This window comes from Sebastes fasciatus, chromosome 1, assembly GCF_043250625.1.
Source record: "Sebastes fasciatus isolate fSebFas1 chromosome 1, fSebFas1.pri, whole genome shotgun sequence".
Classification (NCBI taxonomy): Eukaryota; Metazoa; Chordata; class Actinopteri; order Perciformes; family Sebastidae; genus Sebastes; species Sebastes fasciatus.
Genome location: NC_133795.1, coordinates 33,865,264 through 33,889,301, shown reverse-complemented (window position 1 = coordinate 33,889,301; position 24,038 = coordinate 33,865,264). Strand labels below are relative to the sequence as shown.

Here is a 24,038-nt window from a genome sequence, read left to right as displayed (position 1 = left end):
TAGCTTAAATGTATCGGTATGCTAATGCTAATATTACAGCCCATGTGACGACGCTATCCCGTCTACGTCATCGGGTTAAAACTATGTTTCAAAATAAGAGTTCACACGATATTCACTGTTGTTTTATTATCATTACTGTGAGTACACTTGGAATAGATTACTGTTGAGTTAGATGGTGTTAGTTCATATTGTATAATTCTTGTTGGTTTAAAAGTGGTAATAAGATACTAAGATATAAGATACTAGAGCACTGTTAAATACATACCCATTAAATACCTGAGGCCTGTACTAAGAAGCAGGATTTAGGGATAGTGAGGTAACTTCCGGTTTAACCCTGGGTTTTCAGTCCACACTACAATTTTCTTAAAGGGACTGTTTGTAACTTCTTACACGTATAAATCAATCCGGGTCGTTGTCCAACGCGCGCTCGAGTGTGGTTACGCTGTTCAGACTCAGAATCCAACACAAACTACATAGAAGCACCAAAACCGCAGAGTTTTATCTAGTGAAGCCCGTCTTGCAAAACAGTGTTGGCCGCGGTCGGAGGACGCGCGGGGAGACCGTAGCTTTGGTCTCCAGGGCCGGAGTCTCTGCTGTACTCTGCTCCTCTGCCTGCTTGCCTTCACTCACAGCTCGCTCCACTCTCACTTGGATGCGCGCACACTCCACACTGCAGAAGACTTCGTAGCTCTGAGAATATCTAGTAAATGTACAGTGGACATTTGTGCAGAAATAAATGCTGCAGCTCCTCCAGACCAACAGAGGTTTTCCGTGTCTTGTGAAGTGACGGGGCTCCGCAGCGAGAAACGTTATCGTCTCCGACCGGGTGCCGGTGTCTCCCCTGTTCCCTCGGGCCGCGGTCAGGTGGCTGAAGCAGGAAAAGCCAACACTAGGATCAGCAGTGATTCATGGAGAGACCTTCGTCTGGTCAGCTAACATTACTACCAAGGAGGTGGAATATAGTGATATTGTGGTTTTAGCTGACGTGTGTTGCCTCACTGTCTTGACGGATGCTCGCTCACATTCAGGTAGCGCGTGCACACGGGCGAGCGCGAACAACAGGACGCTGACTTTCATTGACTTAACGGCCATAGGTGTCGCTGTTGCAACCAATTTCGGATTTTTACAAACAGTCCCTTTAATTAATAATTTTAATACAATTAAGCTTGTATGAAAATGTGGTTTTAGGAAAAACTAAATGATTTCTGTGACACTGGGACTGGGTGCACTATAATCTGTCAAATATGTCTCGCATGAATGAAATCAAGTCATTTTGAGAGATAAATAACCTTTCAGTGACACAGTAGGAGCTGTAATAACTTTTTAGCAAGTGGAAAACTGCATTTTATGGTTTGTTTTGAGACTTTAAAGGTATTTCAACAGGTAAAAGAGACTGGTTGGGCCATAATCTGTCAAATATAACTCGCATGAATGAAATCAAGTCATTTCAAAACATAAATAACGGAACCTGCCAAAATCAAAAATAAATGAATGAATAAATAAATAAATATTAATAAAATCTTTAAATGTAGCAAAAATAATATCAAAATAAATGTAGCCATCAAATAATTGATAAAATGTGACATAAATTGATATTTCTGTTTTAATTTGATTCTCTATTTGCCATCCTTTACTTTGAAATCTGGATTTCAAGTACAGGATGGCATGTGGTTTCATGTCCATTATTTGTAATTAAGGAACAGAACAGTAGTTTGAGTTTAATATTGTTGGACTTAATATTTCTTAGACTACATGCACAAATACTATGAACTACTTTTACTGTGTACTTTTTGAGTGATCAAATGTCAAAGTCCCTTCTTGAGAACAAGAATAAGCTTTTTTGTCTTAACTTTGAAGTGGAATAAAAACAATTCCTTCAATAAGTAGTTTAAGAATCTAATATTTTTTTATTTAATACTTCTTAAACTACTCGCACAAATCATATGAACCACTCTGTTGTAGGAGCTCAGTCTAATACTAAGCTAATGAGAGTCCTAACGTTAACCCAGAAGTGACCAGTTTGACGAGCTTCGTTAATTGTTAGCCTAGCTTACACTAGCTAACGTTACCATCTGCGGTGTGTTGCGTTGCTTACAGGATCTGCAGAGTTGTTTTTCTGTTGTAGAAAACAAAATTATAATTAATAGTAAAGATACAATTATGGAAAATAAATGAATCTCCACGTGTGTCTCGATTGAAAAAACAAAACACCACGCTGAAAAATGAAGTGAAAAATATGAACATTATTTAATAACTGATTCTCTGTAATAAACAATTTGAAAATATTTTACAAGGAGTCACAGACACAATATTTTACAAATTTTGCCCTCTTCTTTTTTTTTTTTTTTTTTAGCTTCATCTGTACAAAAGAATGGAGCGACATGGACCAGTGCCCAGAAAAGAAGGAGCTAAATCTTCCACGCACACAAACATTCACACTCACACACGCACAAGAAATAAAAACAAAAAAATAATTCAAAACATTTTGACTTCAGATCTCAAACTTATCAACAGTGCTGAATTCCTATATTTTTTATAACGTCACTTAAAATTCGACTGATTTTACTCTTTTTTTTTTTTTCTCTAAATGTTGCTGTTATTTTTTTACACACTTGTCAAACATGGTCACATAGCACCAGACTACAGACTACAGAATCACATACACACGTGTCTTTCCCACAGAGACGCACCAACACAGATGCAGCGAGGGTCGGGAGGGGGCGAGAGGCTTTATGAAAACCATCCCCTACTTATTTTAGGGTCCTGTCCTAAAGCTGACCCCTCCCTCTCATCATCCCCAAGCTGGTCCAATTTTCTTTTTTTTTTTCGTTTTGTTTTTTGGCAAAAGTAAATTTGTCAAACCACAGAAATCAGACGTGTGGTCCCTTCAGAAGACGTTTTTTTCCCGTCAGGATGCACACACAGACGTCACTACATGATTCCTCCATGACCTCCTGTTGGACGGGCCCGTGCTGCTCTGTGGAGACCCACTCCCTGAGCTTGCCTCTGACATTCCACCCGCTCGCCAAAAAAAACACCCGGGAAGTGACGTCCTTGGCTTACCTCTGCCTGGTGCTTGACATCTCCCAGCTGGGCATAAATACGTGTCATTACATGTTCGCTTATAGGTGTGTTGTGCATAATGTCTCGGTGCAGGTGCAAAAAAACTGTAGGCCTACATATTTAGTTTGTGTGTGAGGACTGTAAGCGCATAGAGCCAGGAAAAAGAGAGGAAGTTGCAGGGGGTACATTTCCACAGGCACGTGTAGCGCTCATTTACAGACGGTGGAAATAGGGAAATAGACAGAATTAAATGGCACAGGACAGAGACAAACAAATGCCAGAAAAGTAAAATTGCATCCGGCATCAGATGATACTCAACACTTAAAGGAGACAAATTGGAAATACTTTTAAATTGAAACTTTCTAACAGTCTTTCTGATTTGTTTCGGAGCCGCACTGCAGTTACTGTGCCAGCATGTTTGTCACATCAAATAGTACCAACGACTGTACAGAGTGTGTAGTTAAGGTTCAAATTGTCGCGTGAGTCGTCGTCCCACTTGAGCAATACGGTGAGGTTCGGGTGGGCGTGAACATCGAAAGGTTCGGAGGCTTTTTGAAATTTAAAACTCCCACTTGGCTTTCAAGCATTTAATCAAAACAGGCATCGATCAATAACGAACCATTCCAAGACGCAAAAATACAAAATTAGAGCTCACTATACTTACTGCGGAACACCAAGAAAACCCAGGGAGTGACTATTTTGGGAGAATTTATCAGTGTGTGTACGTGAGTGTACATGAGGGAGGGAAACGTATCACAGCTCCGTTCTCTGTGTAACACTAAGGCATTTAGAGAGGCTTTGTTAGCTATGTTGCATTTGAAGCAGAAAACACTGATGAACTACACATTCTTCCTCTACTCCCTTTAGATTAACATTTAGGCAGACTGATGGTTAAAGACGGATTCTTTTTGTTTCAGTGAAATCCCGTTTTTTTTTTCATCCACGACAACACTGGGTTTTTGTCCGTTAGCAACATATGAACAAGAAAAAACAGCTATTCCTACCACAACTGTCATCCCTCTCACACTCCACAACTCATTTTAAAGACATTTCCCTTTGAGGGTTTTTAACGCAAACTAACAACACACACGCATCCACACACAAACACATACGATTCAGGCAGAACTATAGCAGTCAGGTGGCCCTAAAAATGCTCTATGGCCAGTTAAGTCGCTGTATACGGATCATAGCTCTATACATGGCTTAGTAAAGGAACGGTATAGTAACTCCATATGATGGCAGTCAGGTGGCTCTGGAGCGACCACAGCCGAGAGGGTAAATACATTAAGCTAGAGCCGGTCAGTGCGATGGCTCCGTGTAAAGCTATTTTCTATAGCCGACAGATTCAGTCTCACAGGCTCCTGCGTTATCCAAAGCCTCAAAGATGGCTGCTCTATAAAGGTACTATACAGTAGCTCTACTCTTATACAGCCGATGTGGTCCAAAACAAAGTGCATCAAGGCACTATGAAACAGAGCGGCTCCTAAACATCGTAATGATCAAATGATGAGCTGTGACGGATTACAACCAGACTACTACTGTACGTGATCACCATATTTAGTTGCCTCTTCTGCACTTTTGCTGGAAATGTTGATAAGCCCCTATCCCCCAGCAGCGAATGGTTTTGAAGTTTTGAACAGCATCAGTCAAAAGGTAATACAAGCCCAGAAAAACAAACAGAAAAAGAAAAAACCCACCCGCTATGAGACGGTCGTCATGAGGCAGAGATCTTTGTGTGTCTGTCTAGTGGGACCAGAAGTAAAGCACACATATACAAATGGGGATTAGGAGCGTTAGTAGAGGTTACTGGAGAAGCCTCATGAGGATTGGCAGAGGTGAGCTTTCGCATCAGAGAGCACAGGGATTTTTTTTTTTTTTTTTTAACATCAGTCCAAAACCAGAGGTCAGAATGGTCGATTGATCGTCAAAGGAGAATAATACACGACATCAACGATGCTCCGAATCTGCAGTCACCGAACACTGATTCATATTTTACAGCTGTCACTAGCGTGTGATCCAGATAGCGCTAGCTTTAAATATGAGGAAAAAACACTTCAAGGAATGCGATTACCATCGAGTCAATACAATAATCCCCAGTGGACATCTTTTAAAAGCATTAATCTGCAATTAGGCGCCGCAACAAAATGAATCAGCGTTTAGTTTCTTCCTCTCGCGGTTTATCCTAAATCTAAATCAGAAGCCATTTTCCTCCTCGTGTTTTGACTATAAAAAATAAGACCACATGAAAGTCTATCTCATTTTGGCAAGTAGATATAGTGCATAAATTAATTATTTTTTAAATAAACACCTAACGACTTTCCTTTTCAGATCAAAGCCTAAATATACTGTATGTTTGGAATACTCATCACTTCAGCGGTTTATACTTGACATGTTGTATACTTGACAGTTCTTTTTTTTGTCTGTTATTTTCTTTTAAGGTGGCTATAACTGGCTGAATGGTCCACGGCCTCTTACGAGAGGCGAATGACAGAGTGGCGACACTCTGAGATGGAGGAGAACAAGAAGAAGGAGAAGTCCCACCGTCTGTCTGACGGACAGACGACCTCAACTCTCCAGTCTGTATGAGGCGGGAGGTCTGCGACGAGGACATCGGCCTGTCCTCTTTCCCCTCCCTTCTCCGGATGGTGGAGGTGGTCATGGGGGGTGGACAGGTGACGGGTGACGTTGCCTCTGATGATCCAGGTGGTCCAGCACCACCCAATCCTCCTGCAGATGAAGGTTAACTGGCTGAGGACGCAAACGTCCGGCAGTTGTCATTAAGCGACACAAACTGAAGCGAGCTGGGTAGCGCGGCACTCAGGGCTTCCAACCAGCCGTGAAGGGAAGTCCCATTATTACCTATGACTATATCGGGGTGGGGAGGGGCAGAGGGGCATGGAGGTCGGAGGTGGGGTCGGAGGGTTCTAGGGTCGAGAGGGCTAAAAGGAGGATAAGTGGAGGAAAATGTAATTAATGTAGTAGAGAGTGGAAGTGGGGGCTGACGGCTGGATAAAGCAGGAGCAGCTGAATGAGCAGTAAGGTGTAGAGAGACGGACTGAAGGAGTGTCCCCGTCCACAGTCTGACGTGTTCTCCTGCAGAGACAAAACTAGAGCTGTAAGGACACATCTAGTACATCGTATGCGTGTTTTAATTAAGGTTTAACAGTATACCGTGGTATGAAAGACAGTTATATACTAAAGTACTTTAGTGAGTATCACTGATTTTCAAAGTGCGTCACTGCTTCTGTTCTTTATAGTATGAGTCAAACCTTCACTAACTTAACTTTCAGTTTTCATTTTGCCTTGCTAAGAATCATTAATCTTCCACAGGAGAAAAAAATCCAACATTATAAAATTATAAGACCGAATCATCGCAATATGATTCTGCTGAGAAACAAATTTGCCTAAATGTGCTGATTGATATCTTACAGTGTTGTTATTGTCAAAGCAGGTGGAGGGTCCTTTTCGATAGCGTGCCACCGCCATTTCTTCACATGGATTTTCCTCCTTGACTGAAAATTTACTCGATTAAGGAAACATTTTAAATCCAGTGTTTCATCATTATCCGCCCACACACACTGATTCCTCACGCAGTCCTGTAGACGTTAAATGACTGGTCATAATTCACTGCATCATGATAAAAATAACCTTGAAATGACTGTGACACATCTGTGTTTCCACAGGTATGGTAATAAGGAGATAGAAATCTAGTTATTCTTCTCCTCTGCCAGCTGGTGTTGAATGTGAGAAAGGATACACTCCTCCTCCTCCTGGGACAGCTTCTCTATCTCGCAGGTGTTGCATGGCATCTTCTCTGCCACCACAAACAGCAAGTTGGTGTTGTTTATCTTCTTGGCATGAATCAGCCTGCAGAGAGAGAGAGAGAGAGAGAGAGACAACTCTGTCAACAACCCCCCTCTGCTCGCTTACATCACAGCCTCATTTGCTAATGGATCAGCGAGATTCATGAGAGCGTCTTGTAAGGCTCATTTAGCCAATGATATGACCGTTTCATTAAAGCTGATGCGGTTTAATCATCAGCAGAGTTTATTAGCTCCGACAGAAAGATGAATCCGTCTTGCTAACTGTGCCTCTGTCACAGTGCGATTTCTTTTATGGTGTGTATGTGTGAGCGCATGCATGTGTGTGTGCAGGTTATTGTGTGTTACAGACCTGGAGCAGTTGCCACAGTCCTGCAGTATGTTGTAGGAGCTGCTGAGATTACTTAAGTAGTACTGCGTCTGGATCATTACACAACTCCGCTCTTTGGAGGAGTCGATTCCTTCTGCATCCACCTCATCTGCGGCATCAGCAGAGCACAAAGACATCAGAGTTACACTTGTCAGCTCAGTTGATTTATAAGCTCTCATTCTAAAAATGCGATTACAAAGATGAACGTCTACACTTGGTCTGGAAAAAGCTGTAAAACCTCTCTCCTTCATTCCTTTACAGAGTTTGTATTTAGATATTCTGCACTCAGGCAGGGGAAGTGTAACTGAGGACAACAAAGTAATTCCACAAGAAAAATATGCACTTTAAATACAGATGCATTTATCATTAAGCCGTTAGTCAGTGCACTTTAAAAGTCTTGGCTCATAACTCCAATTTGATTTGAAATGGTAGTAATAATATATATAGTATATAATATACTGCGTATATATTCCCCTCAGCTTCACATTTAACACAAAGATACGAGAATGGTATCGATTTTCTCATCTAACTCTTGACAACAAATCGAATAAGTGTATTTCCCCAAATGTTCCTACTCCTTTAACCCATTTGTGCCCAAAGACATTATATTTGTTCTAATTGATCAATAGTCTTGAAATTTGATACGGACATACTTTGCACAAGTATCTAACAGCACAACTTTGAAATTTTTAGGTCACGAAAAGTCATGAAAAAATCACACTTTATTATTAGTCAAAGTTCAGGGTTTTTGAAAGATTAGGAAAAACACTAACATTGTGTATATTAAATGTTTTCCACATGAAATACTTATTTTACACTGCACGTGTGTGCTTATCTTTGATATTCAATTTGTTATGAGTTCATAGATACTTGATTGAGCTCCTTGTAGTTTCTGAGATACAGACATTTTCCTATCATACTGTATCTAGTATTTGGGCACATGGGACTACTGTTTTTTCCTTAAAAATAACAGAGTCTATAGAGTGCTGCAGGGATGACGTCATTTTGTAGGCCATCCAGGAAGTTAGCATCGCCCTGGTTCCCTCGACAAAACGCCGATGGGATTTTTCCGTTGGGTTTTGGATTATTGCAGAAAATAAGCTCTGTAGCAAACACAAGTTTACGATACTTACACGTTTTGTCCAGCAAGATAACCTTCACAAATGAACTCCACTTTCATGATTTTTGAAGTGTGAACGCAATCACCAGAAGTAAAAAGGTAACGTTAGGCTATAAACTACAGCACGGTCGCATGGAGTATACACAAGGAGGCTGTAAAGGTGGACGAGTCGGCGTGAAGACGTTTAGTAGTCTCAATTAGCCGCTTGTTAGCAGCCGCCTTTTGTAAGACACAAAGGCTTCAAAATTCACAAGTGGGGTATTTATTGATGTATTTTATGTCGTAGCTTGTGTTAACCAGACTTTATTTCAGGCATCTAACTAAAAACCCATTCAAAAAAACACATTGACTTTGAAGGGAACCGGAGTCCTAAAATGCTAACTCATTTCCGGGTTTTAGGACTCATTCCAGTAGCACTCTATTGCAGAAACAGTGTTCCCATATGCCCAAAGACTAGATATAGTATAATTAGAAAAACTCACTTTTCAGCCAAATGGTCACATTTGTGCTTTGGCCCAGAGAACACTTCCACCAAAAGGAAATTAAACATTTTAGTTGCGGACACAAATGGGTTCAACTTTACATGCAGACATGTAAAACACCAAGAACACATTAAATGATTGTGTAGTTTGCACCGACCTGTGACGAACCAGCTGTGATAAGCCAGTCCATACATAAACTGTTGGAACAAGGACCTGCGGAGACAGCAGATGGGGCTTAGTGATAACATGCAACAATGCATTTTACAGTGAATATGGTGCTGTGTACTAGGAGTAGCCATCAGATCTCTTTCTTCAGGTACAGTATGTGCGTATTACAGTTGTGTTGTTTCTTTTATTTATTCAAGCTCGACGACTCTCACCATGCAGCTGCTGATGTCCACCAAGCCACGTTTACAAAATCTGCAATTGTGGGCTGCAGATACAGACGAAAAGAGAACAATTGAAGAACGTGCATTTCATATCAACTGGATTACATGCATATTTCAACCAAACATCCATCAGTCTCACTATATGCCATTAATTCAACGCATTATCATTTAAATGTATTACTTCTCGTCCTCTCCGGTGTGGAAGTTTACGTTTCTTACCACAAACACTCCTCTGGGTGCAGCTCCAGCTTCACTGTTGGGCATCCGTTCACACACAGACTGGTAGTCAAATGACTGTTTGCGGTTGTAGAAGGAATTATTGTACAGTGCGTGCATCAAGTAGGGATCAACATCACTGAAGAACATGCCAACCTGCAGGGAATAAGAGACACTGGTTAAGCGCAGAGTAACGATTTACAAGAAAAACATGGTAATTGTGAAAATTAATTTATTAACTGTACCTTGTTCCAGTCCTCCTTCTGATTAGACATGATTAGGAACGCACCATCATCTATTAAATAACACAGGAGATCCTGCACAAAGAGGAAAAGAGGGTGTTAAATAGAAGCACAAGATGTACAGTGCTATGATACAGTGGCTGAATACAGGAAGCTCATTAGAAACTAGTAGAGATACTCACCTCACTGTTGGCTTCGCAGTCCATTTCACAACCTCTGTTTGGTCCACACTGTCACAGAGGAAAAATAAAGTCAACAGCTGAACATCTTAGAAATACTGCTGAAGACTTAAGCTCGTAAATTAGGCCTGTCAATCGATTAAAATATTTAATCGAGATTAATCGCATGACTGTCCATATTTAATCGTGATTTACCACAAATTAATTACACATTTTGTTCTGTTCAAAATGTACCTTAAAGGGAGATTTGTCTAGTATTTAACACTCTTGTCAACATGGGAGTGGGAAAATATGATGCTTTATGCAAATGTATATATTTAATACTGGAAATCAATTAACAACAAAACAATGACAAATATTGTCCAGAAACCCTCACAGGTACTGCATTTAGCATAAAACAATATGCTCAAATCATAACATGGTAAACTGCAGCCCAACAGGCAACAACAGCTGTCAGTGTGTCAGTGTGCTGACTTGACCATGACTTGCCCCAAACTGCATGTGATTATCATAAAGTGGGCATGTCTGTAAAGGGGAGACTCGTGGGTACCCAGAGAACCCATTTACATTCACATATCTTGAGGTCAGAGGTCAAGGGACCCCTTTGAAAGTGGCCATGACAGTTTTGCCTCGCCAAAATTTAGTGCAAGTTTGGAGCGTTATTTAACCTGGTTGGTAACAATGGATTCATTAGGTTTTCTAGTTTCATATGAAATGCCAATATCTTCACTATAGCTTTAAAACGCAAGCTGCGTTAATAATGCATTCAAGAAATTAGTGGCGTTAAAATAAATTTGCGTTAATGGGTTATAGCGCGTTAACTTTGACAGCCCTATTGTAAATGTAATGTATCTTATTACCGTATTTGAGCCCTGATGGTTGTCTGTATGGTTGCTGGCAAGAATCTTAAACTTATCCGTCCAGGCTTCAAGGTCTAGTTTCACTCCGACCACTGAGAGAAAGAGAAGTTAAAAATAAAAAGACAGACACAAATAAAAGGTCCAGCAAATAGATGCAGAGCACGGACATGTCCAGACAGGGTGACAACAAACACAAACACAAACACAGACGTGTAATTATCTTCGCCTTCGCTCTGAAACATTTTCTTTAACATCTATCATTAAGGATGTTGTCTCGTCTCTCAGAGCTGAACCCACCTGCAGGTTTGATGGTCTTCCCTCCTACTGTGATCTCCACCGCCGTGCTGACCAGGATCCCTATGGTGTCGTTCTCTGGGTTCAGCAGCTCGTCCCGGGCTTCAAGAGGGAAACATAATAGAGAAACAAGCCGGGAGAGGGAGGGGGGTTAGAAACAAAGAGCCACAACACATTATGTGTGAGATATATAACCCAAGACCAAGAGAGCATCATTCACCTGTTCGATAAGGCGCTCGGAAGATGTAGCCCTTGTTGTCGAGACTGCGGCGGTAATAGCTGGCGTTAAATGGCTCAGGGTCTTCCTCCCAGGTTTCTGCAGCCCTGAGATTTAAGAGCACCAACACTGGAGCTGTAAATCTCTGATGTACAAGCCTCTTGCTATACTGAAACATCTTAAGTCTTCACAACTTACTACCTTAAAAGAGAATAAAGTGAGAAACATAACAGACATTCTTTATTGATGAGGAGTGCACTTACTTGTTGGGAAACACTCTCGTTACACCTCCATCTGATGCAGCGAACACGGCCAGAAAGCCATACCTGAACGTCAAAAGAGACAGAAATCAAATCAAAATCTTATTCAGAGTCAAATCTAAAAACTCAGTTCCCTAATCACACTCACGTATTTAAGTCTTTATTCTTCCACACTTTCTCCACCAGCTGCCTGATGATGCCAGTGTCCAGAATCAGGTTATGAAGGAGCAAGTTGTCACCTAAACACGATGAGGTAGAGAAACCAACAGAGACAGAATATCAGCTATAGCCACATCAGATGTAGATTTCTCTTCTCTGAATACATTGCAAGACTCATTCAGTGACCTTTTCGTCAAAACCTAACCAAACACAAAAAACTTGTGATGGTAGTGGATATGAACACATTACATTTCCCCCCCCAAATTTGACAGTTTCACCAATTTCCAGCCAAGTAAATCTACAACCAGGCGTTCTTGAGATAGCGTTTACGAGAATGGACCGGATGGACGTACGGTCAACAGGAAAACATAATGAAGCTTATGCGTAAATTCAGTCAGGAAGACTAGGGGTGCAATCTCATTCATTCACATTCATTCTGGGTCTCTCTCTCATGTCAGCTGATTATTTTCAGTGACCAATCAGATCCTGCCATATCTCCCTAAACCAATCACATTGCTGCCGTCAAAAGTTTAAAACTGTTCTCCTCTATGCTGTTCTCAATGTCAGTATCAGCACAAACTGATGCGACCCTCCACCACCCCATCACCTCCAGATTCATCACATCAGAGCAATCCTGCTCCACTTCATTCATCGGATATGCATCAATCTTCACTACCACCATCACCAGTGTCTAGACCCGGAGGAATAATCCTAATCCAACTACGGCATCACTTCCCCCTTATTATGTCACATTGGGTCTAAATCGCCAAAGACTGTTACTATTCATAAATTTGTGCACTTTGTAATAAATCACCATTCAATTCATACGAGTCTCTCCTGATTGAAATGCCTTTGGCCACGGCTGCCGCTGGCGCTGAGGCCTAAAAATATAATACATCACCAGCCTTAACCATTAAAGTTACAGTATGTAGGATTTGGCGGCATCTAGCGGCGAAGTTGCAGATTGCAACTAACCGAAACTTCACCCATTTGCCAAGCGCGTAGGAGAACTACGGTGGCTGACGTGTAAACGTGAAAGGCGGCCGTCTCTTTGCAGAGGACCCGCTCCGTATGTAGATATAAACATCTCATTCTAAGGTAACAAAAACACAACTATTCTTATTATAAGGTGATTATACACTAAAGAAAACATACTTATTAATATCATATTCCATTTCTGCCAATAGAGCCCCCTAAATGCTACACACTGTTCCTTTAAAGCCGATCTTAAAGTCTAATTTAAAATCAGTGAGAGTGAAAAGAAGTGAAACTCACATTGTTTGGAGTCCGGTGTCACCTTCTCCATGAGAGCAATGAAGTTGAGCAGGAACTCAGTGTTGTTGTTGGACAGTTCCAGATCATTGCAGTACTCCCTGAGGAACAAACAAGGCAACTCAGAGAAAGAAGCTTAAAAACTGCATGTGTATGCAGTATTTACACTCTGCCCTATTTCTCCTTTATAAAGAGACACGCAACAGAAAGCGAGGATGCATAAAGCCATATACTGTACATGTTACTTGGTGCTATCATGTGCAGCATGCATGTTTTAAAGCTTAAATTCCAATAAAACGTTGATTAAATACAAAATGTGGATTGGACTGCAGAGCAGAGCGCAGGCATCACAACGAAGGAGTGACTTTTATCAGTGTGTTTCAGAGTTCAGGTGGCAGCTGGAGGCCAGGAGGGTTTAATATCAAAACAACACATGCAAAGAGGATCTATTTTACTCTTAGCGTTACGTCGTACAACCAAACCAATAAGACCTAAATGTATTTGTGCAATACAAACAACACAACACCGCAGTAGCAACATGCAAAGGACATTTAAGGCTGCTTCAATACTTTATTGAAACTCAGGGAAGAGAACGGGTAAATGCAAAATATATATACATATATATATACATATATATATATATGTATATATATATGATAATGTTATGATGAATTTTATATTTCCCCTCAAATTTGTTACTATAAGTTAAAACACCACTCAAAATGAACAATGAATGAAACACAACCACTTACACACAGTGCAACTCAACATCACAAAATGACAAAACTTGAGAAAGCAGATAATAAATAAAGAAAATTGCTGATTGTGGAGCAGCAACAACAACAACAACAACAACAACAACAACAAAAATAAGTATATAGTGCTTTGAAAGACAAGACCAAACAGTGATGACCATCAACGACACCAAGCATTCACACACACAGGGCTACCTGGGAGCAATGAATACATGTCCTTCAGACTCAAAACTGTTTGGCAGCAGTGATTCAAAATCTGCAACAGAAAGGGGAAGATTATCGGGGAAGAGCGGTGGGCAGGGCAGCGGGGAGTTGTGGGTAAACAGCAGCTGTTCTTCAGAGGTGCAGGGACGCAGAAGGGAGTTTACCATAGCAACACTGAGGTATCATGGGAACACTAGCGTTAGCCAAGATGGTGCCAAAAATAGAACCTGACTCAATGAACGACTGCTTTAGTTTCACAAGCACTCACACCTTTTGTTTCTTTTTGTTTATAACAAAGATTTCAGGATTCGTTTTTGGTTTCAATCTAACATATTTTGGAGGTCTGAGAACTGACTTGCGAGACGTGATGAGTCAGGAAGCAAGTTCTCAGACAGATCATCCGTAATGAGTGCTTTTTAGATCAGGCAGGCATCAACATGGCCAACTATTGCAGGGGGAGGTGGGTGAAGGTCCTGATGGAAGTGGTCACCCCTCAGACTGGCAGCGGAGAGGGCTCAGAGAGACACATAATCAGAGGAAATGCATTGCATTGTGAAGGGCATGTCGTAAGGGCAACTTCATTTCATCTAACACAGACAAAACCGAGCAAAAACCATCATTAAAGCCTCAACGGGTGAGTCTGCCACGAATCCAACCTGTGATTTTCTCATTATGTCCAGAAGACCTGTAACTGTGTACAGCAGAGGAATGAAATTTTTCAGAGCTAGAATAGAGTGCCCAGGTAGTTTTCCGCCCACAATGCCGTGCACATCCGGGGTCAGGTTTAACTGAGGAGTGCTGGGCCGTGCCCCTGGCAGTCTGAGGGGTGAGGAGGGAGGGAGACAAGCCGATGGAGAGACAGGGTGTACAGAGGGACGACACAGGAAGTCAGGCGCTGCGCCGAGCGGCACCCTGACACCTGACAACATGGGAGGACCTGGGTGGGCAGGACGCAGCTCAGCCCTGAGGGGTCAGTCTGCAGGCTGCAACGTCTCCAACTACAGTATATAGACCAGATACTACGGCAGCTAACAAACATTAAATAACTGCTTTCTTTATATGATAAAGTATAGCTACGTAAACATATTATAACCACAACAGATCCCTATTTACTCTACTATAAATCAATAGCAGTATTTACATATGTATGTGCTGATGCAGTATAATAGCTGAAGTGTACTGTAGCACTACAAAATTAATTCATTCAGTTTGGTGTGTTTAACTTCCTACATTATGAAAATGTGGTAACACTTCATTTTACAATTTTATGGTAATTAAGTGATAATTAGAAAGTGACTTATTTGACATTTCTTTGGAATTACTGCCAAATTACCCCAATATTTACCTCAAAATTTATCGAAAATATCTTTATTATAAACATTATTTAATAATTATATGCTAAAATAGCTTATAATAGTTAAAATGGGGCGTATCCTGGAAATGTATTAAAAAAAATTACCAGGTATTGGGAAACAGCAGAATATAATTATTAAATAATGTTTATAATAATGTCATTTTCAATACATTTTGAGGTAAATATTGGGGTAATTTGGCAGTAATTGCAAAGAAATTTCAAATAGGTTACTTGCTAATTATCACCTTATTACCATGACATTTGTAAAATGAAGTGTTACTGAAAATGTTACAGCAAACAATTAAAAATCTTTTACTGAAAGCTCAATATGAATTGATGAGCTACTGCACTAATAAGAGGGAGGTTTTATTACATCTAATTAAAGATCTGTCAACACCTGAGCCCTAGTGTGAGAATTAGTTAAGACATTTATTAACTAATGACACTGTAAGAAAAAGACAGAAAGAGAGAGAGAGAGACAAGAAGGTGAAAGAGAAATGGAGAAAGAAGATGAGGAAGAGAGAGAAATACGGTCAAAGAAAATAAAAAAAATGTAAGAAAGAGACAAAGAGAGAGAGAGAGAGAGAGAGAGAGAGAGAAGAGAGAGAGAGAGAGAGAGAGAGAGAGAGAGAGAGAGAACAAGAGAGAGAGAGAGAGAGAGAGAGAGAGAGAGAGAGAGAGAGAGAGAGAGAGAGAGAGAGAGAGAGAGAGAGAGAGAGAGAGAGAAAGGAGGCAGACATAACCCATTTGGAGCGATCCACAGAAGGAAAAGGATTAAGAGGGGGGACAAAAGACAAGTTTTAACAGAGAACATGAATATCTGTCTTCCTTGGGTGCAGTAGGTGTTTTGTTTTCGCAGCGGATACGTGGGGAGGAGGGTGAGGTTGGGGACCGGAGGAGCCATCGTGAGAGATGTGGGATCTGAGCTGCAGCAAGAGGGTGAAAAGGAGAAGGAGGGATAAAAGGAGGAAGAGGAGGAGAAAGAGGAAAAAGGGAGGAAGTCCTGAAGGCAGGACGGGCAGGAACAGAGGCAAGCAGGCTGGGACAGGTGAGGGTAGGAGGAGGAGGAGGAGGAGGAGGAGGGGGCAGCAGGAAGAGGTTAAGGACGAGAGGTGTGGGAAGGAGGCAGCGGTAGGGAGTAGGAAGTAAAGGAAGGGAACGTGGACCAATATGGAGTATACTTGCCCTTGGTGTATGGCACTGTGTGGATCCATCAGAGAAGGAGAGAGCAAGAAAAAGAAACAGGGGGTCGGGTGGGAAGGGGGGGATCACAGACAATATTTTATTCAATTACTGTTTGAATAAAAATATTGTTTTCTTGAAAGAAAGAAACCAATTTAAGTCAAACAAGACAAGAGAGAAAAAAGAAATGAAGAGCAAACATCTTATTTGCAAGAGCAAACGAGGAAACGGAAAACCAACGGAAGAAAGGAAAAAAAAAAGAAAAAAAGAGGGAAATCCAGGAAAGACAAAACCAGTAACTGTGAGAGATAACCAAAAAAAAAGAAAATCAAATGAAACAGGAAAAGAGGGGAGTAACTGGACAAAGAAAGAATGAGAGAGACAACATGTGTCCCCATTCAGACCCACAAAAACCCAAACTCCCACATTAGACGAGCCCTTATCCCGGGCCGTGTGGGAGTTTATATACTGAATGATTCCAAAGCTGAGAAACATCTCACACAATCTAACCAAAATAAAGTAAAATAAATCACACACATAACAGAAGGAAAAATTCCCCAAAATCATAAAACTCATCATAAGGAGTGAAAAGCATGCGTGTTTTCACGGTTTCTTCAGAACATCAAATACTTTAAACACAGATGCTTCAGAATCATTACTTGGTGGAGAAGAGGCGAGAGCATTTGGCAAAAAAAATAATAGCACGAGAGTCACCATTATTTTCACCTGAGTAACACAGTAAAACCACAGCTTTCACCTTTCTGTCTGTTCAGTTATTTTTTTCTTCAGCCAGTGTGAAGAAAAAACATCACCATTTTACAGCACAGCATGAAGACAGGAGGGAACAGGGGGCAGTAGAGGAGTCGGGGGACTCAGGTAAGATCCTGCCTATCAGAGAGACTAGAGAGGGGGCGGGGGGGAGAGTAGGGGGCCACGCCGCTTGGACATTCCCTATGATGATGTTGAAGACCCAGGACAAAGGACTGAGTAAGAGCATAAGGTCATATTCGGGAGAGAGAGAGGAGGAGGAAGGAGTCGAGAGAGAGAGAGAGAGAAAGAGAAGGCGAGAGAGAGCGAAGGATGCTGGGTATTCCTGGGTACTTACACTGCACCTGAAGGATCTGGTCACTCAGGTTGGCCTTGATGTGGTTCTCACTATATGTGGGCAGTACCAACCCTAGACTGAGATTAATGAGGCAGACGCAGAAAATCAGGTTATGAATGCACATATAAACTCTATAAACATACGAACACACACAGCCAGCCAGCCGGGCACGCTCACTTACAACCAGTTTAAAGGTCCCATGAAATGGTATCATTACCTCTTTAATGGGATGTGTGAGGGATCATTCTTAAAGGTACCCTGTGGAGTTTTTGACCGCTCGTAGCACAATGGAGGAATGTTATTATTATCCTTGTTTTGTTTGTGTATGCACACACTCACACAAGATGCACACGTGCAAATGTGTCAATGTGAAACACATTCCTGTCAATGGTTTCATAGTCCTCCACTGATTGTCAGCTGATAAAATAACTAGATAAAATATTGAATTATGTCACTATTCTAGTTAATTTGTACCCCAAGATAACTTACAAAGGCCCCCAAAGCACTTAAAAAATATGCAACTCAACTGTATACTACTTACTGTGTACTTCTACTTCAGAGGAAAACATTGTAGTACTACATTTACCTTACAGAGAAATGTTACTGTTTATGTTGCAGATATATAACAATTGAAATATGATGCCTTATTATTCATTATTACACAGCTTCGTTGAATACTCGATTCTGATTGGTCAATCCCGGCGTTCTACGGTCTGTTATTTCTTTATAGCAGACCGTTGCTATGTATAACAGGCCGTTGCTATGGCCGCAGTTCTGATGTCAGACTCTGGAGGATAATTTTTTGTGTCAAATTATTGATTAGCCATGAAGATGCAGTTTTCCAGGAAGTTCAATTCTCCAATTCAGAGGATCAAATCAAATAATCTGAATACACAGCTGGCACGTCGTCGATGCCACCCGAAGGCCGGTGCCCGTTCCAATGCAAAGCAACTGTGTTTGAAGCGAGTACACTAGTGATTGCTTGATATTTGCAGCACATCGCTGATTGTGTTTCTGTTTAAGTCAAGTGAAACTTCAAGGGGGATCAAACAAAAGAAAAAATATCATTTTCACTTTGTAAAATGCCATCCCCACAGCGTCGTCGTTTGACCTACATATTCTTTATGTTACTAAGTATTTACTCTTCTACCAAAGCCAGAAATTAAAGAGAGGAAAAAACATGTCCCATCTCTTAATCTGTGGTGCCATACAAAGCTAAAATATAACCCAGTAAGAGGATTAATTGGAACAGATAGAAAATCAGGCTGTGACAGTATCAGGTTCAGACTGAGCCACAGCTGCAGTCGACTATCTGTAATATAAAGCTCATTTAGATTTAAAGAAGCATCCGACTTCACCAGTTTTACGAGCAAAGAAAGTCCCTAAACTGTAAAGTGTAGGAAGCATGACAGAGCGGAGCTTTGAATGTCTGCTTAGAGTAGATTTAACTGTTGCAGGCCATTACAGTAACACACACACGGGTTGTTAAATACACTCCCTTTGAGTTGAAATAAATAGAACGGTGCAGAGAAAGCCTGATATGGAGTCGGCCTTGACTAGGCACACTGCCAGCAGATGTAATAAAAAACACACATCAGGCATTTGTAGGACTATTGAATATCATAAACTGTAATTTGCAAAGTGTTGCCTGGAGGAAATGTCATTACGATGCAACCTCAAATGTTCAACCAAGTTTTAAGATGAATAAACTCTGCAATTAATCGTTGCTTAGAGTAATGTGGAAGGTTTTTACGAGAAAGGGAAAGAACTGTTCTTTAATTTGGGTGTTTCAAATGAATTATTTAATGCAAATACAGAAAGCAAATGCTGAAGTTGACCTTTATTCAGTGATATGTTGAGTCTATGTGCGTGATAGTGGCAGCTACAGTTCACAAACACTGCGCCGTAAATCTGAGACTCAAACTGGACGAATCAAAAGCATCAAAGTTGGATTTCACTCCCAGTTTCAAGTCGATGCATGTTTAATTTCAAACTTACCTGTAATCTGTGCCGTTCACAGGCGTCCACGTGTACGTCCGCATGGCCTCGTCGATGTACCTCTGTTGACAACCACAGAGAGAAATAAGTAACGCCGCCGCATCCTCAGCACATCTCTCTTCCCGTAATTGGCGGGAAACAACAGATCCTAAACATACTGAGTCATTCAGGTTCATTACAACACCATTCAGGAAGGTGCTACTTTGGATCATGATTGAGTCTCATATATTGATGACTTGCCTCATCAACTGACTTAATGAGCGTCTTGATTTTCCTTTGCCCTGGTTTGCCATCAATCATCTGTCGACGGATCTGGGAAAAGAGAGAGGGAGAGATGCCGCAGCGTGAGAACAGCGTACAGGTACATCACAGGGGGAAAACAACGGACAAATAAAAAAATGAAATGTATATTATTAAACACATGTAATGATGATGTTTCAGAGAGGTTGTGTTTTTACCTCCTCCTTGTTGCTGTCCTCCAGCTCTGCATCCAGAAAGTCCAGAGTGACGGGCTCCCTGAAGTTAATGATCTGAACAAGAGAGAGAGAAAGCAGGGGAAGACGGAGGAGGAGAGTTAACGCCAGTCAGCAGGAAAAAGAAATGTCCAAATTTGGCTTCAGAAGCACGTCATCTCATTAGATAGCTGGACGTACTTTGGGTCGCAGGTTGGGATGCAGCAGAACGTAGCCATTCGGGTCGATGGCAAAGGTGTAGCCATTGGCTCCGAGCTGCACATAAAAAGAGTGAATGGAGATGTGATTCAATATTCATCAAAATGAAAGTGATGCGAGAGCCTAACTGAGTGTACGACATGCTCACTCTGTATGTAGGTGTCTTCCTTTTGATTTCGTTGATTGCGATATCTACTCCCATGACTCCGAGGATGAGCTGGTTCTGTAGGAAGAACATATGAGGTAATCATTATGGCATCAGAGAATCACAGAGAGCTGGTAGCTGTGCAGTGAGAGTACTGAGAACATCTCCAAATGTCAGTCAATCTTAAATCGGGCGGCAGCATCAAGCCGGTGTAATAAACTCAGAATAAATACTTTGGTCATGGATACTGAAAACTGGATGTGCTCTCCGGATGATAACAGATACTACAAGCGGGTGGCTGTGATGTCTGATGTCACCTCAGGGGGGAGGTGTTGCCTAGAAGAGCAGCAGCTGGGTGGATGCCATTACAAATGACTGATGATGGTCAACAACAGCAAAGAGACGCAAAATAAAACCCAAAGCCCGTCTGCTACACCAACTCCTGTTTCTGTTTGAATAAGCTTGTGTAGCTTTAACCACATGAGTGACGATAAAAAACATTGTTCTTACATAATGATGAAGGTAAAGGCTCATTAATATGAAGGATGAGCCGGGGTATGAGTCATAATGTGTGCTGTGTAAGTAAACAAAAGTCCAGCTATTTTAAGCTCCATGTCTTGTGTTGCATGTGTTGTGTTTTTACCTGAGAGCTCACAGTATCAATAGTGAGGTTGAAGACCGGCATCGTCCCAGTGATGACAAGACCCAAACCCTGGTAACACATAGTAGAAGTCCAATTAAAAAGGTTATGTTATGTATTCAAAGAGCTTTATATAATAAAATCCAAACAAATAAACACAATATATGCAAATAAATCAACTGAAATTCTAAAATAACTGAAAAAACTATAAAGTGAAATTGAATAGATTAAAAGGTTGTGACATCAGAACTACCTGTAGGATAAGAATAATAAACTGTGATGACATAATCTTATACTATCCTTATAAGACAGCGTAACAGAAACCGTGCTTGTATTTGGACCAATTTAAAGGTCTTATTTGTAACATTTTTAAGTCGACGAATATTTAAAAAAATAATACATCCACAGAAAGAATGGTTTTCCTAAAAAAATATATGATTGTGAATTTATCATTTAAAAATTGTTTGCGGGTCCAAAATGAATGTTTTGTTTATCTCTGTGGAAGATAAATGCAATGGAACGAGGGAGGGAGAAAGCGACATCTAGTGGCTGAATGTTATCATTGTTATCAGTAGCACCTTTAAGAGGTCATCACCTGAATATCTTATTGCGTATGACTCACTAGGGCTGTGAAAGGTAACGCGCAAATTAGTTTTAACGACACTAATTTCTTTAACGCATTAACGTAATTGATCTTTCGGAGGTTGTAGCGGGCTCAGTTTTAAAACTAGAGAGAAGATACTGGCATCATATGAAACTAGAAAAACCTAATGAATCCATTGGTACCAACCAGGTCATGTTAGCTTGTCATGAAGAAGGTAAAATAACTAGGCTAAATTTGGCGAGGAAAAACTGTCATGGCCATTTTCAAAGGGGTCCCTTGACCTCTGACCTCAAGATATATGAATGAAAATGGGCTCTATGGGTACCCACGAGTCTCCCCTTTACAGACATGCCCACTTTATGATAATCACATGCAGTTTGGGGCAAGTCATAGTCAAGTCAGCACACTGACACACTGACAGCTGTTGTTGCCTGTTGGGCTGCAGTTTGCCATGTTATGATTTGAGCATATTTTATATGCTAAATGCAGTACCTGTGAGGGTTTCTGGACAATATCTGTCATTGTTTTGTGTTGTTAATTGATTTCTAATAATAAATATATACATACATTTGCGTAAAGCAAGCATATTTGTCCACTAAGTATTAAGAGTATTAAATACCTGAGAAATCTCCCTTTAAGGTACATTTTGAACAGATTAAAAATGTGTGATTAATCACGATTAATCATGGACAATCATGCAATTAAATATTTGAATCGATTGACAGCCCTGTGATTTACACATCGAAAGAAGCAGATGGACTAAATGAATACATATAGAATTAGAAATACAGTAACTGGAAAATCCTATAACGGTTACTTTAAGGGGTAATGAAATGAAGTGTCTTGTCTCTCACCAGAGCATCCTGGTAGACGTTTGTCCACTGCACCTGCTTTGCTTTATTCTTAGCCAGCGCCATGGGCCGACCCAGGACATCCAGGTACTCCTGCAACAGCAAAAACACACACATGCTAGTGTGACTAAACACAATAAACTCATACAATCAAACAAACGTTTATAGCGCTCGTCATGTAAAGGCGTTAAAAGCAAAGAGCTGGAAGAGCCAATGTTCATCTGTCATAAAACTACGAGACCCTGACCGGCCTCCTCTCTGTCACCACATAAACCAGTGGGCCACCAGCAGCAGCATCCCGGTCCTGCGGAGCCATAAAGCCTCCAGTCCTGAGCCACTCAAGGCCGTTTCTCATCATTATGAAGGAGCTATTAAAAACACATTAAGGGTGTCAGTGGCACGACGTGCAAACAAGCCTTTCTCCCAGAGGCTCTACTGTCATCGCTGGCTCTATGAGAATGTCCCACAGCTATTGTGAATAGAGGTGAGGGGTTAAGTCTACTGGTAATACATCATATTCACCATATTCTGCTGTTCTCAGGAGCCAACGCGCACACCAGCTGAGATGTCTTTTTTTGTAAACAACCTATTGATTCTTGACATTTTAGAGATGGTGTGTAATTGGTAAAATTATTGAGTGATTGACCTCATGACATGTGCAACCGCTCGGTTGGGACAATCTCACTGAGAGCCTTCAGCGTCTTGTTATTATAAAAACCAGCGACATTATTCTCTAACTATACTGACTGTATACGTTTGCCAACATTTACAAAAACACAAAATTCCTCCTATCCTATTCAGCAGTCGCTGAGTTATAATGCTAAATGTCTATCTTTATGTATCAACACAATACATTGTAAATGTAATAACAGGATCAGTGGAAATGCAGCAGCTCTCTCGGGGTCAAGCGCTAATTTTAAAAACATTATTTTTCACATGATGACAAATTTTCACCCATTTTGCAGCGCAAAGGGAAATATTAACGCAGATTCCTGAACCCTTGTGTCTCCCCTCAACACACAAAAAGGGGCTCCCCGTATAAGCGCACAGCTATTTCAGTACTATGCTTTTGACCGTTTGTTTTTCCATCTCCTGAACAGTGAGGTGCTGACAGGCGTAACCTATTCTATTATTAGCTCAATAAAAGTCCAGTTTAACGCGCCACAGGGAGATATTCCATCAGGACAATGACAGCCAGACCTTTTCACGGGATATGGGGGGAATTTTCCGCCTGGCTGGAACAATCTAGGAAACATAAAAAGTCAGCAACTGGAGATATGTGGTTCAAAGGAACCGGAGCCATATATACTCCAGCAGCATCTCTGCACGTTGATTAAACGCTATTGTCTCCCTGAGTACCGTGACAACCATGAACGCAGAGAGGGAACTCATCGGTATGTTCAATCTAAAGACAAACATCCTAACTAAAGATCCTATACAAAGAAGGCAGAATGGATGACATTGGTCACTCTGAACTTCAGTCTCAGATAACTACGCAGAAACACAAAACACAGCAACAGTTATTTTAGGGGTGTAAGAAAATATCGAAAAAATTGAATATTGCGATATTATGTTTTGTGATACT

At 41.0% G+C, this 24,038-nt stretch overlaps 1 protein-coding gene across 4 annotated transcripts in view; it reads right to left on the bottom strand.

Annotated features, from left to right (window-relative positions):
- Positions 1-2,223: 2,223 nt before the first annotated feature.
- Positions 2,224-24,038, bottom strand: part of LOC141773060 (voltage-dependent calcium channel subunit alpha-2/delta-2-like) — a 174,815-nt gene continuing 153,000 nt past the window's right edge. For 2 of the 4 annotated variants that reach the window (XM_074644714.1, XM_074644729.1), the window contains 25 exons: positions 22,457-22,546; positions 21,002-21,070; positions 20,362-20,436; positions 20,196-20,270; positions 20,001-20,072; positions 19,783-19,854; positions 19,543-19,604; positions 17,545-17,621; positions 16,443-16,457; positions 13,895-13,955; positions 12,948-13,045; positions 11,662-11,752; positions 11,517-11,579; positions 11,257-11,360; positions 11,040-11,138; positions 10,743-10,834; positions 9,886-9,933; positions 9,707-9,778; positions 9,465-9,617; positions 9,237-9,289; positions 9,014-9,069; positions 7,237-7,363; positions 6,821-6,930; positions 6,493-6,575; positions 2,224-6,156 (listed from right to left, as the gene is read on the bottom strand). In XM_074644714.1, the coding sequence (XP_074500815.1) occupies positions 6,034-6,156; positions 6,493-6,575; positions 6,821-6,930; positions 7,237-7,363; positions 9,014-9,069; positions 9,237-9,289; positions 9,465-9,617; positions 9,707-9,778; positions 9,886-9,933; positions 10,743-10,834; positions 11,040-11,138; positions 11,257-11,360; positions 11,517-11,579; positions 11,662-11,752; positions 12,948-13,045; positions 13,895-13,955; positions 16,443-16,457; positions 17,545-17,621; positions 19,543-19,604; positions 19,783-19,854; positions 20,001-20,072; positions 20,196-20,270; positions 20,362-20,436; positions 21,002-21,070; positions 22,457-22,546 (2,040 nt within the window). In that variant the 3' untranslated portion in view covers positions 2,224-6,033. The remainder of the gene's footprint in view (positions 6,157-6,492; positions 6,576-6,820; positions 6,931-7,236; positions 7,364-9,013; positions 9,070-9,236; positions 9,290-9,464; positions 9,618-9,706; positions 9,779-9,885; positions 9,934-10,742; positions 10,835-11,039; positions 11,139-11,256; positions 11,361-11,516; positions 11,580-11,661; positions 11,753-12,947; positions 13,046-13,894; positions 13,956-16,442; positions 16,458-17,544; positions 17,622-19,542; positions 19,605-19,782; positions 19,855-20,000; positions 20,073-20,195; positions 20,271-20,361; positions 20,437-21,001; positions 21,071-22,456; positions 22,547-24,038) is intronic. The other 2 variants (XM_074644723.1, XM_074644738.1) reach the window with 1 other exon arrangement.